Below are 13,689 nucleotides of genomic sequence, written 5' to 3'. Positions count from 1 at the left end.
CCCCGCCTCGGTTCCAGATGAGCTAAATAAATGATATGCTCGTTTTCTTGCGACTCTAACCCGGCGGACAAAGGTGCACTTCCAGTAGGAGGAGACATCCTACAGGTGTCGGAGGCTGAGGTCAGCAAAACTTTTAAAACAGGTTAAACTTCAAAACGCTGCCGGCCCTGATGGCATCCCGTCTTGTGTCCTCAAGACGTGCAGCACTCAGCTGTCACAAGTCTACACTGACATCTTTAACTTGTCCCTGTCCTGGTGCAGTGCCGTCGTGTTTCAAAAAGACAACGATTGTGCCAGTGCCCAAAAAAAGGTGCTGTTTCTTGCCTGAATGACTACCGGCCCATCGCCCTGACCTCCGTGGTGATGAAGTGCCTGGAGAGACTAGATGCAGCCTACATCAACACACACCTCCCTGCTCTCCTGGACCAACTTCAGTTTGCATAGAGATGCTGCACAGAGGATTATACCACCATAGACCTCTGTCAACTTCCAACAATCTACTCAAGAAACACAAACACAGTGAGCAGGAACAACGGGAACACATACACACACACCCACACAGACGGACACAAATAGGAAATCACACACTCACAGACAAACACAGACATAAAAGTGCAGATGTGCATGCGCACACACAAACACACACACACACACACACACACACACACACACACACACACACACACACACACACACACACACACACACACACACACAAACACAGACACAGACAGACACACACACAAACATACACACAGTAAGCAGCAAAAAGAAACAACAGAGGGGTGGGTAATGCTGCACATAACTAATTTGTAGAAGTTTAGCAACAGACAGTAACCAAGTGGACGGGACTTCATGTTGAAAAATGACCAAGATGACAAGAGGGCCAGTGCCTCCCTTGGTTCCCTCCCCCAAACTGTCAAAAGTCAACCCAGGCGAGCAAAGCTGTACTTCAAGAGAGCGAGCAGAACTCATCTTGGAGAGTGTATGGCCCCCTAGTGGTTGTTTTGTGCACTCACAGCTGTTTTTTCCTCACTCACTGCTGTGTCTACACCTGTGAATTAATATTATTTGTTTGTGAGGAGGTTTTATTGAGCTTGTGAGATATGGCACTATTATACCACCATAGACCTCTGTCCACTTCAAACGATCTACTCCACACGCTGTCAGAGGAGGGCTGAGTCCATCATCAAGGATGCCAGCCACCCAGCTCACTCCCTCTTCTCTCTGCTTCCCTCTGGTAAGCGCTACCGGAGCATTAGCACCCACACCACACCATTCAGAGACAGTTTTTTTCCACAAGCTGTCAGAATCCTAAATGGTCAGTGACTGAACAGTTCCTTCCCTTTATTGCCCACATGTGCTGCCTTATTTCTTTCATGTACGCAAGCTGCCACCAGGGGGTGCGTGAGATGAAAAATGTAATGGCGGTCTGGTGTAATATTACACAATTACACTGCTGTTTTTTTAAGTGGGATTTTTCAATACAATAAAAACATGAACAGTAAACATGTCCTTTGTAATCCATTTTATTTTAAATCAAAAAACTATAATTTATTAATTTTTGATAGACAGCTGCTGTCCTTTTCTACACACTGCTCTTCTTCTACGCACTGCAGGCTAGCTAGGCTATATGCGCGCCAACTCGTTTCATTCATTCCTTATATATTATATATAAATATGCATAACTGGCTGAAATCAGGGAAACTGTCAAGCCTTATGATGAAGTTGTTAGTCACGAAGGAGGAGAGGGACCAAGAGAGAGTGAGGATTTGGAGGAGAGGGACCAAGAGAGAGTGAGGATTTGGAGGAGAGGGACCAAGAGAGAGTGAGGATTTGGAGGAGAGGGACCAAGAGAGAGTGAGGATTTGGAGGCAACAGAGACGGAGAAAATAGAGAAAGAAAATGAGCGGGAGTCAGACGATGCGCCGGAGGAAACCGAAGAGGAGGGAAGGAGATGGCAAAAAAGAGCTGATGAGGGTGAACACCAGACGGGGAAAAAAGAAGGAAATATGATGGCAATTATCTGGGTCTGGGCTTCACTTGGATCGGCGATACAGATTGCCCGAAGCCTCAGTGCGTGGTGTGCAGTGAGGTTCTAGCAAACAGCTGGCTGAAGCCGTCTTATCACCGTCATCACCTGCACACGAAACATGGCAAGTCAAAAGCCCCTTACATTTATTAAAGCAAAGTTGGAGGAGTTGCAGAAAAGCCAAAAACAAATGCAGTTTAATTCATGCGTTGGTCTACGAAAGACGCATTACGGGCTTCATATCTGCTCAGTTACAGAGTAGGGAGAAAGGGGCAAGTAGACGAGTCTACAGATGTTGCAAATCTGGCCAATCTTCTTTTGTATGTCCATTACCTTTTTGAAGCAACGGTACAAGAAGATTTTTTGTTCTGTTGGCCCCTTGCTACCCGAACAACAGGACAGGAAATCTTCAATTTAATTGATGTTTTAATGAGGACCAATGGGATGGACTGGGAGCGCTGTGTGGGAATTTGCACAGACGGGGCAAAATCAATGACGGGGAAACACACGGGGCTTATAGCTCATATTAGGAGAGTCTGTCCATCCATCAGCTGGTTAGACTGCAGTATTCACAGAGAGGCCCTCACAGCCAAAAACATGCCAGCTGATCTACTTGCAGTGCTGAACGACGCAGTCAAACTGGTGAACTTCATATAGATTCAAGAATATTCTAAATTCAAGAATATTCACACTGTTATGTAATGAGATGGGCAGCGAACACAAATCACGGCTGCTGCACACAGAGGTGCGTTGGCTGTCCCCCGGCAAAGTGCTGACAAGGCTCTTTGAACTCCGGCACAAAATGCAGCAGTTTTTTGAGGAGAATCTGGATCATTTGGCCTCCAGTATGCAAGACGAAGATTTTCTGAAAAGGCTCGCTTATCTAGCGGACATCTTCTCAGCTCTGAATTAACTCAATCTAAGTCTGCAGGGAGTCAGTGTAACCAGAGACTTTCTAATGTGGAGACACAGCACTCAAAAAGTACTCCATAGAAATGCATGGGGCTAGTTTGTCATGCCAATATGGCCGTTGTCTACATATATCCCACCCCTTCCTCGGCAAAACGTTGACATGTGAATACATTGAGCCAATCATGTGGTGTGATGTGAATACATTGAGCCAATCATATGGTGTGTTGTGAAGACATCGTGCCAATCATGTGTTGTGATCTCGCCGCTGGAGCAAGATTGGTGTCGTGAATCCTTGCGCACGCGCAGTTCGACCCAAAGACTGTGCCCGATGAGTGCCCATAAAACGTTGGTATATGGCCGCCGAGTGGAGGGACTTGCCTAAAATGACTTTGGTGTAACTGTGTTCAACACACAAGACAGGACTGAGGCCATGATAAAGAAGCTACGGTTCTGGGCGAGTTGTGCGAGTGGGAACACACACCTGTGTTTCCCTACTCTTCACGAGTTCTTGGGGGAAAATGACGTGGACCTGGGTGAGCATGTGAAAAGTCTCATAATTGAACACCTCAACCAACTCGCTGAGCAGCTACGGAAACACTTCCCACCTATGGACTCGCGCTTGGATTCACAATCCATTTGTAGTTTCCCTGCCCGTCCCACAGCTGACATTTCACGAGCAGGAGCAGCTGATCGATCGAGCTGTCATCTGATGGAGCACTGCAGTTGCAGTTCAAACGAAAGCCACTTGTGGATTTTTGGACCGAGTCACTGACATCATACACAGTCTTGGCAAAGCAAGCCTTGAGAGTTTTGATGCCCTTCACCACAACTTATCTCTGCGAGGCTGGTTTCTCTACTATGGCAGCTGTTAAAACTAAACATCGGCAAAGACTGGATGCTGTTGAGAAGGATTTGAGGCTTAAACTGTCTTCCATTGCGCCAAACTTCGGAGAGCTTTGTGCCAAGATGCAAGCCCACTTGTCGCATTAATATGGGTGAGTATTTGATATTATTGCTACACATATAGGCCTACTGGGAATACTCACACATCCTCCTCCCCGTCTCCCACACCCCTCCCTCTCTCTCTCTCTCTCTCTCTCCCTCCCTCCCTCCCTCCCTCCCTCCCTCTCTCTCTCTCTCTCTCTCTCTCTCCCTCTCTCTCTCTCTCGCTGCAGGCTGAGTGACTTTTGCGCTGCACTTGAAAAGTTCCAGATGGATCCTCTTTTATCCTCTTTTAATTTATTTTATGTTTGAGCATATGCTCTTTGTTACTTCATTATGTTGTGGATCGTGTGTAGGCTAATTTGTGTGTAAGCCCTCTCTGTTGCTCTGTTGTTGTGTTGTTTTTACACAATGCTAACCACCACCTGCAAAAACAAACTCACTAAAATCACACATATTGCCTCCAAGATAATCAGTCTCCCCACACCCAGCCTATCAGACATGAATGACACAGCCATCACACGCCTAGCACATACAATAGCAGCTGACACAGACCATCCCCTGAATCAATTCTTCACACTACTTCCATCCGGCCACAGATACAGAGCACTGAACTGGACTAAAGCCATTTTCAAAAAAAGTTTTGTCCCCACCGCCATCTCATTGCTGAACAAGCTGTAATACTGCCAGCTGCTTGTAGTTCTCACATGTGTCTATGTGGGTGTCTTAATGTGATGTGTCTTTTTGTGCTGAATGAGGATGGGTAATGCTGTGTGGATGAGATATGTCACAAGGGTGGATGGGATACATGTGTTACATATTATATGTGTAACATGCCAACATGTCAATCTGTCTAACTCGTCTCTGTTCTCTCTCCCTATAGTAGGACCATGGCTTCAACTGCTCTCCACCAGTATAACCTATACACTACCCAACAAGTCTGGAGTTACTTTGAATTTAAAACATATACTACAGGAGTTTGAATAGGGCAAACAGTAATTGGAATTAAAATAAAAATATAGTCATTACAGTAATATTTTTCATTGAAATAATAATCCATTAATAATCCAATAATTCAAACTTTGCCTGCTGTTTCTATCCTCTCATTCTATTCTTGTCTTCCACTCCAACTTGAGACGCTCCACATGTTAATCTGTCTCTGTTCTCAGAGGCCTCTCATGTGTCATGGCGTACAAGTTCTCCTTCTTTCTTTGTCTGCATCCCTCTGATGTCTGGCTACTGGAACATGCCAACATGTCAATCTGTCTCTGTTCTCTCTCTGTCACTATGATTCAGTGTGTTTCTGCAGGACGCCACAGACCCCCACACATGCTCTAAAGGCCTTTCACATACAGTGGTGGCCTACGCCACAGTGACATAGCTGCTTAATAAAGAACACTTCAACATCATTAGTAGATCAGTACAACACTCAACAGCAGATCAACACTTACATTTTCTCAGTTCTCCACGGGCATGTCTGTAAAGGAGGGAGAGGGAGAAAGAGAGAGAGAGAGATGGAGGGAGAATCAGAACATCAACACTTTACTCTGTAATCGTCAGCAGCATGTGAAATGTTCTCATTGTAAGGGTTCTAGAATAAAATAAATGTGTTCATGTTGTAGCAGAAGTAAATTCTACCATTATTAGTAGACACAAATCTTCAGCAACTTGAATGTTTAAAATAGCTAAACAATAAAGTTGCTGTGTTATATGAGCAATAGGCCACTCAAAGCCTTGTTGTCAGTGACTTAGCAGGCGCAGATGGTGAATGTTTTCAGAGTACATCACACCCCTCATTAGTCATCTAACTCCAAACTATTAATGAAACCGATGAAACTGCATTGACATTAGACCTGACTGTGACACGACTACAATGACACTCAACACACTCCTCACCCATATGTGCTGCTGGGTAGATATACATATAAAGATACTGTGTATTAAGAGCAATGAGCCACTTAAAGTCTTGCTGTCAGTGACTCTGCAGGCGTATTCTGAACTTTGTTGTGATGGTGAATGTTTTTAGAGTACATCATGCTGCTCATTAGTCATCTAATTAGAAAATAATTAATGAAACTGATGAAACTGCAAGTTTAATCACATCAATATGTTATAATGTATCACTGACTCAGTCATATCAGACATTAGACTGGACTCTGTCATGACTACAATGACACTCAACACACTCCTCACCTAACCCATATTTACTGCTGGGTAGAAAACACACTGAAATGATGTTGTGTGGTGAACATACGGGTACTGAAACCACATCTCAAACACACTGAAATAATGTTGTGTGGTGAACATACGGGTACTGAAACCACATCTCAAAGACACTGTTTAACCCATTCGTGCTGGATGCTGCATGACGCAACATTGACCCTCCCGCTGGATGCTGCGTAGCGCAACATTGACCCTCCCGCTGGATGCTGCGTAGCGCAGCATGCTTTTTATTTCATGTTTCTAGGTGCTACAGAGGCTTAGATATTACATTTTGGTAGACATTGACAATTTTTAGTATGCTTTCAGAAAACCCTCAGGAAATAAGGTTATTTAGTCTAGAATGCCATAGGATTCTATAGGCGTTTTTAGAAGGCATTTCAGGAGTAAATGGGTTAAAGGAGAAAAAAAGGAAAGTCAAACACAAACCTCAATGTCTGCAGCTTACAGTTGATGTCACTTTTCAGTGCACTCAGAAGCTGAATTCCAGTGATGTTCATGTGATTGTCACTCAGGTCAAGTTCTGTCAGGGAGACCATGTGCTGCACAGCAGAGGCTACAACCTCAAAGAACTCCTCTGTCAGTTTACAACCAGCAAGTCTGCATAGAGTGACAAAGACGGAGTGTAAAAGGCAGATAGGAATGTTGTCATTTAATTTAATCACTTGTATAATCACAATGTGTCCAAAGTCCATATAAATAATAAAATATGTTAGGAGTAGGGATGGGCGATATAGACTTAAAACTATACCACAATATGTCATTGTATTTTTGGTGATAACCATATTAATGAGGGTATGGAAATAGTACTATTCACCAAAGTCATGTCAGCTTACAGTCTTGAGAGCCGTGCAAACACAACAAATAAAACTTGATCCTGACTATAATCAGCAATGAACTCTTTTTCCTCGTCTACAGTTAGAACTCCACAGTCAGTCATCTTTGTTCTCATTCTACATGTGAGCTGCCCATCTTGCAGCACATGTAAACATGTCATCACCTTTATTATAATATTACAATATGACAAATTGTGATCAAGTGAACCACAGATGGCCGTCATGGCAACATTACAGGAGGAGCGGAAGAATGCAGTGGAATTGGATTCACGGATGATATTCAGTGCAGTCCTAGGCTATCAAATCAAATGTTGTCATTTTGTATGCATTTGAACATGGCAAAGTACTCCCGCTTAACCGCTTCATTGAGTGATGGGATGAACAACAATATTTGTCGTTGCTATCCATTTTCATCTGAAAACAGTTTCAAACTTTCAGTCTATTTTGAAGGCCTATATTCTGTGTAGGGAACTGTCTACAAAATATTAGTAATATATCACCTCTACACCTCCTCAGTGTTCTACTGTTTCCCAAAGGAACTGACTGACTTGCCAGAATGCATAATTAGGCCTAGAAGAAACACCCATGCATTCTATAAATATTAAATATAAAGCAAATTTATATTTGTCTCTCTTTTATTGCTTTATTATTGCTATTGTTTATTTTTTTTATAGGAAGACTGATCTAATCCGTTTGGTGATCCTCATTTTCATTATAATGATTATTATAAAATGCCATATTTTAACAATAACATGGTCAATATAATAACCCATAAGTACTGGGAAGTACAACACTGTCCTCAGCTCAGCCAGCCCTGATATCATGATGCTCTTATGTGTTCATAGTTCAGTTACACACAGTGTTCATGGGTCTCCAGGACCCACATTATTATTGCATATTTAGACCAGTATACCACCATATCAGTATAACACTGAACACATGTTCACTGTATGCCAGTTAGAAGCCATATAAACAATATGTGTGGTTATATCATATTTATGAATTTGAACACTATTCTGGTCCCTTCCCACATTGTGTAGTTTCACTCAGCACACCAGGAACATAACAGAGAAGATAGATTCTGAATCTATCATCAATAAGTTGATGCTGAGGAGATTCTGTGCATTCTGGACATGAATTAGTTTGACCTTCAAAACAGCAAACTGAACTGCAGTGATATTCATATGACTGTCACTCAGGTCTAGTTCTAACAGGAAGGGACACCATGTGCTGCACAGCATAGGCTACAACCTCACAAACTCTGACAGTTTACAACCAGCAAATCTGCACATACTGTACAGTCGTAGAGGAAAGAAGTGCAGGCAGCAAGCTTCAAAACGTCAATTGTTACAACAAAGGAACTGTAGAGCACAAGCTCTCACAAGACGCTGAGATACTTCTACTTACATGTGCTGTGTCTGCCCCACCTGTAAAGCACATGGGGTCAACTCATGATTATTTTTAAACGTGCTACATGAATAAAGTAACTTGACTTGATCGGTCTGTATGTCATGCAGCAAACTGATTATTTTATATGAGCCACTTTCAGATGGAGGAAAGGGAATGTGTGTATCAACGCAAGTGTGAAAGTAGTAGGAGTCACTAAAGAGCATACAGCTTTCCAGTTAGTTTATGACCAGCAGGTTGGTGTCCTTTCTATGACTCAGTGTCCTTTCAAAGATGAAACACCAGTTGATAATGACAGTGCACAAATGAGATGTAGAGATTGTCCAGCTTACTTGGATTCCCACTAATCACACCAACCTCTGAGCTTCACTGTGTGGATGCTGTGTTCTAGATGCTGATATGTGTTGTGCTTCACTGTGTGGATTCTGTGCTCTAGATGCTGATATGTGTTGCGCTTCACCAGCGTTTCCTCTATGTTGATTTGGTAGTGGCGCCCGCCACGGTTTAATTTTCTTCCCCCACGGTATCAGAAATGGGATAGACGCACAATAGTCGCAGTTGCCTTTTAAATGATCCTGCCGACATTATGCACCCCCGTTGGCAGCCGCTAACATTGCAATTTAACAACAAGCAGAACTATTCAGAGGTTTGGGGCTGTCCAGTTTACCTCCACATAGTGTGTGGATGTGCTTATTGTCCAAACGTTTGCTTTCTTCTGAGTCACTATTAAACAACACCTCCACCAAAAACGTCACCGCGGTGGGTCCGTTTTAATAAGACAACGTTCAACTTGTCAGTTCTGACAGCTCACGTCCTGATATCAAACATCTGGAAACATTAAAACGATAAGTGAGTCACTAATATAATACAAATTGGAAATAGTCTATAGATGTAATAGATGTAATGATGTTAAAATATATAGTTGTGTTGTATGACACGGAAAAGTTTATTTTTTAATAATTTGGGCTACACAGACGCAAAAGGCCGCACGACCTAAACGTTTGTTACCCTTGTTGCTAAATGTGAAAATTAGCAAAAAGAAGTGCAACCATTTTTTTAATTTTCTAACGAATTAGGCTACAGAATGCTTAGCCTAGGCCAGGGGTGGGCAAACTGCGGCCCGCCGAGCATTTCATTATCAGGCTGCTCGCTATTTTTTTCCTGCGATAGAGACGACGTTGGTTAGCCTTACTGCAAACTGCTTTTCACTCTCCTTAGAGAACGTTTGCAATGTCAAAACATCATGTTAAATCGAGATAACATCATGTTAAACTAAGTTAACTCCTTTGCAGCAGATCTAACGTGAACATTAGGCTATGTGATCCATTTAATTGGGAAAGCGTCTGCACTCACGAGAGGGAGAGAGAGCCAGCCGCAGGTTCCAGCTGGCTTGTCGATAATTGATATATCCTTCTTATAAGAAACTTTTAAAAGGAAATCATGAAGGCAACAGTAGTTCCCACTACTGACCATTTAAAAACTGTGAGAGGGCCCAGCCGTATGTACAGCACTAGCTATAGCGGAGCAGGCAGAAGATCATTGAGAAATAAACATGAATTAAAGCGACAGTGCACAATTTATACATTTGTTAAACAGCATAAAATTAGCAGTATTTTTAAGCAATTCATATTTTAAAATAAATACTTTCCATACTAAATTATAGGCTATAAAAAAATATTGTTTTATGTATGTGTCGTGGGGGGAGGGGTGGGGGTTGTTGTGGGGCCTGCCCCCACTGCTTAAAAAAATCCTAGAGGAAACACTGTTCACTGTGTGGATGCTGTGCTCTAGATGCTATATGGATATGTGCTGTGCTTCACTGTGTGGATTCTGTGCTCTAGATGCTATATGGATATGTGTTGTGCTTCACTGTGTGGATTCTGTGCTCTAGATGCTATATGGATATGTGTTGTGCTTCACTGTGTGGATTATGTGCTATAGATGCTGATATGTGTTGTGCTTCACTGTGTGGATTCTGTGCTCTAGATGCTGATATGTGTTGTGCTTCACTGTGTGGATGCTGTGCTCTAGATGCTGATATGTGTTGTGCTTCACTGTGTGGATGCTCTAGATGCTGATGTGTGTTGTGCTTCATTGTGTGGATTCTGTGCTCTAGATGCTGATATGTGTTGTGCTTCACTGTGTGGATGCTCTAGATGCTGATATGTGTTGTGCTTCACTGTGTGGATGCTGTGCTCTAGATGCTGATATGTGTTGTGCTTCACTGTGTGGACTCTGTGCTCTAGATGTTGTATACTATCCTTCTACTTCCTTCTACTACCATCTTCTTGATTACACTCTGGCTGGTGCTTAAACGTCTGCACTCTCATCCTCTGGTTGTGTTGTGGTGTTTGAAAAAGCAGTATTATTGTTACCCTACGGCCTTCTTTTTACCATGTAGCTTGAATATTACACCTCAATTGAAGTTGTTTTGGATAAAAGTGTCAGCTAAGTGAATACATCTAAATGTATGGGACACATCAGCAGGGAGTATTTATACTAACACATACATAAACACTGGCAAAACAATAATAGCCAATGTTTTCATAAATCCATGTCTTGATTTTAGTGCCCACAATCAGTAATTATTATATGCCCAAAGTGTGAATGTATAAATAAGGCCTCTATAAACTCTGTGTCCGTCAGAGTATTACTGACCTCAGTTTCTCCAGGTGGCAGTTTGGGTTTGTAAGACCAGAGAGCAGCTTCTCTTCTGATGTTTGCAGATCACAGCCACTCATGTCCAACTCACTCAGTTGAGAAATATATGACTGCAGAACTGAGACCACAACCTCAGAGGAGCTGTATTTGAGTCTACAGCTGATGAGTCTACAGTGAGAGAGGAAAACACAGTAAGCAACATCTCCTCTATAGTACAGAGTCTATACTATATACATTCACAAACATGAAATACCGGTAAATAAAAAGATGGACAGTTTTTGCTGTGCAAAATACAGACCTGACTTTACAGTCTTGATTCAGTGGTTGATGGAGCAGTTCTCCTCCACAGTCCTGAAGCTCACTGTCACTGATGTCCAGCTCTCTAAGGTGGGAGTTTGCCCACTGAAGAGTCGAGGCCAGAAATCTTCCTCTCAGTTTACAGCCAACAAGTCTGTAACAATATAAACCATGTAACAGAATCACAAAGAGTGAAATCAGAGACCAATCAAGAGTGAAACACAGATGTTGTTATTGTCTGGTTAATACACTAGAGTTAACTGTGCTCCATATAGAACACATCAGGATGGAGTGTTATACTAATCAATCAGTTCTGTGACCAACTCTCTCACATCAACATTGGCACAACAATAAAAGCCAATGTTTCTCAAATAGGGTTGCAAAATTCCGTGAATTTTCAAAATGGGAAACCTTCCATGGGAATTAACGGGAATATATGGGAATTAACAGGAATAAACGGGAATTAATGGGAATAAACTGGGAATTTTTAATATGGCAAGTTAGTCTATAACAGGGAACTTAAATGTAGTGGACAAAACCCCATCTTGCAGTCTAATATTAGTTAAAACAACCTGATTTAATGCAATTTCAGTCAAATTTCTACCCTGCACATAATGTCAATCACATGCATACAGCAATCGGCATAGGCTGCTAGACATAAAGGAAACCTATGGTGCGTTCATATGCATGGGGAAAAAAATTTCCAACCAATCGGATTTTGTTGTTGAGTGGTGTGGTGTATCTTGGGCAGTTCAGTGTTGCTAGTTTAGCACACTAGTAAACCATAGGCAGAGAATGGGATTCTCACTAGCATGCTAGCTAGCTTTGTATGCTAAGCTAAGAGAAAATACGAACATACAAATCATATTGCTTATTATAAAACAAAATGTTAATGTTTGTATATGAAACAGTTTGTATGAATTACCCAAAATTCCCAGTTAATTCCTGTAAATTCCCATTAATTCCCATAATTTCCTTTAATTCCATGAAAGTGTCCAATTTGGAATATTTCCAAAATTCCCCAGTTTAACTTCCCATGGTAAGTTTCCGGAAAGTTTCCGGAAATTTTCCACCACTTTGGAACCCTATTCTCAAATTCAAGTCTTGATTCTAACAGGAAAATACCAGTGACACTGGTTTTGATATTGTCTGGGTAATACTCTCTACAGTGCTGCGGTGCTTAGACAGAAAAAGACCGACCCCCACACCCCCACTGCTGCTCCCGCCGTTCACTCCTGTGGATTTTTTTCTCTGTTATTACTGATCATGTGAATTCTCTCACATCAACATTGGCAAGACAATAAAAGCCAATGATTCTCAAATAAATGTCTTGATTCTGAATGTGAATGTGAATGTGATTCTGAATGTGAGTATTACTGACCTCAGTTTCTCCAGACGCCAGTTTGGGTTTCTAAGACCAGAGAGCAGCTCCTCTTCTGAAGTTTGCAGATCACAGCCACTCATGTCCAACTCCCTCAGTTGAGAAATATATGACAGCAGAACTGAGACCACAACCTCAGATGAGCTGTATTTGAGTTTACACCTGGTAAGTCTACAGCAAAGGAGGGAAACACTGTAAGCAACATGTTCTGTATACCCCTAACATTCCCAAATATGAAATGGCAAATAAGGTGTTAGCAGTTCATTACATCAAACAGAAATGCCAGGCTCTGTGCACTGTGTGAAATACAGACCTCACTTTACAGTCTTGATTCAGTGGTTGATGGAGCAGTTCTCCTCCACAGTCCTCAAGCTCACTGTCACTCATGTCCAGCTCTCTTAGGTGAGGGTTTGCCCCGTGGTGAGCACAGGCCAAAAATTTTCCCCTCAGTTTACAGCCAACAAGTCTGTAAGAACATACAGTAAAACATGTAACAAAGAATCACAAATAGTGAAAAGGGAGTATCCCTCAAGAGGAAAACACTGATGCCATTATTATGTTATGGTTAACGCTATGTACCTGTCAACAGTCAAACTGAAGTACAATATACTGTACTGACCTCAGAGTCTCCAGTTTGCAGTTTGGACTCTGTAGAGCAGAGACCAGCTTTTCTCCCGATTCCTTCAGCTCATTCTGACTCAGGTCAAGTTCTCTTAAGGACGAGTTTGCAGACTGCAGAGCTGAGGCTACTACCTCACAGGACCTCTCTGTAAGTTTGCAGTCAGCAAGTCTGAAACGAGTCAAGAAAAGGAAGAGCAACAACAGCATGTCACACAACTTTCTGTAATGTAAAAAAACACCTTTAGGGCTGATTCAGACTGGCTGCATGGTGTGAATGTGTCAGCTGTGTGGCGTGTCTGTTTTTATTTGTTAATAGGTTAGAGCTTGCACACAGCCTGCGTGACACACACGTCTAAGGCGCAGCTCGAGCTGTGCCGAAA

The 13,689-nt window shown here is 42.3% G+C and overlaps 1 protein-coding gene across 5 annotated transcripts in view; it reads right to left on the bottom strand.

The window, feature by feature from the left end:
- Positions 1-13,689, bottom strand: part of LOC143127647 (NACHT, LRR and PYD domains-containing protein 12-like) — a 303,167-nt gene that overhangs the window by 93,849 nt on the left and 195,629 nt on the right. For 2 of the 5 annotated variants that reach the window (XM_076289282.1, XM_076289290.1), the window contains exons 9-15: positions 13,308-13,478; positions 13,002-13,154; positions 12,689-12,859; positions 11,309-11,461; positions 11,008-11,178; positions 6,536-6,706; positions 5,338-5,363 (exon numbers count right to left, since the gene is read on the bottom strand). In XM_076289282.1, the coding sequence (XP_076145397.1) occupies positions 5,338-5,363; positions 6,536-6,706; positions 11,008-11,178; positions 11,309-11,461; positions 12,689-12,859; positions 13,002-13,154; positions 13,308-13,478 (1,016 nt within the window). The remainder of the gene's footprint in view (positions 1-5,337; positions 5,364-6,535; positions 6,707-11,007; positions 11,179-11,308; positions 11,462-12,688; positions 12,860-13,001; positions 13,155-13,307; positions 13,479-13,689) is intronic. The other 3 variants (XM_076289264.1, XM_076289274.1, XM_076289299.1) reach the window with 3 other exon arrangements.

This window comes from Alosa pseudoharengus, unplaced genomic scaffold (genome assembly GCF_046254945.1).
Source record: "Alosa pseudoharengus isolate Yale_2024_CS ecotype anadromous, Long Island Sound unplaced genomic scaffold, YU_APseudo_1.1 YU_APseudo_1.1_scf_1, whole genome shotgun sequence".
NCBI lineage: Eukaryota > Metazoa > Chordata > Actinopteri > Clupeiformes > Clupeidae > Alosa > Alosa pseudoharengus.
The sequence above is the reverse complement of the archived record's forward strand: the minus strand, read 5'-3'. Positions and strand labels throughout refer to the sequence as shown.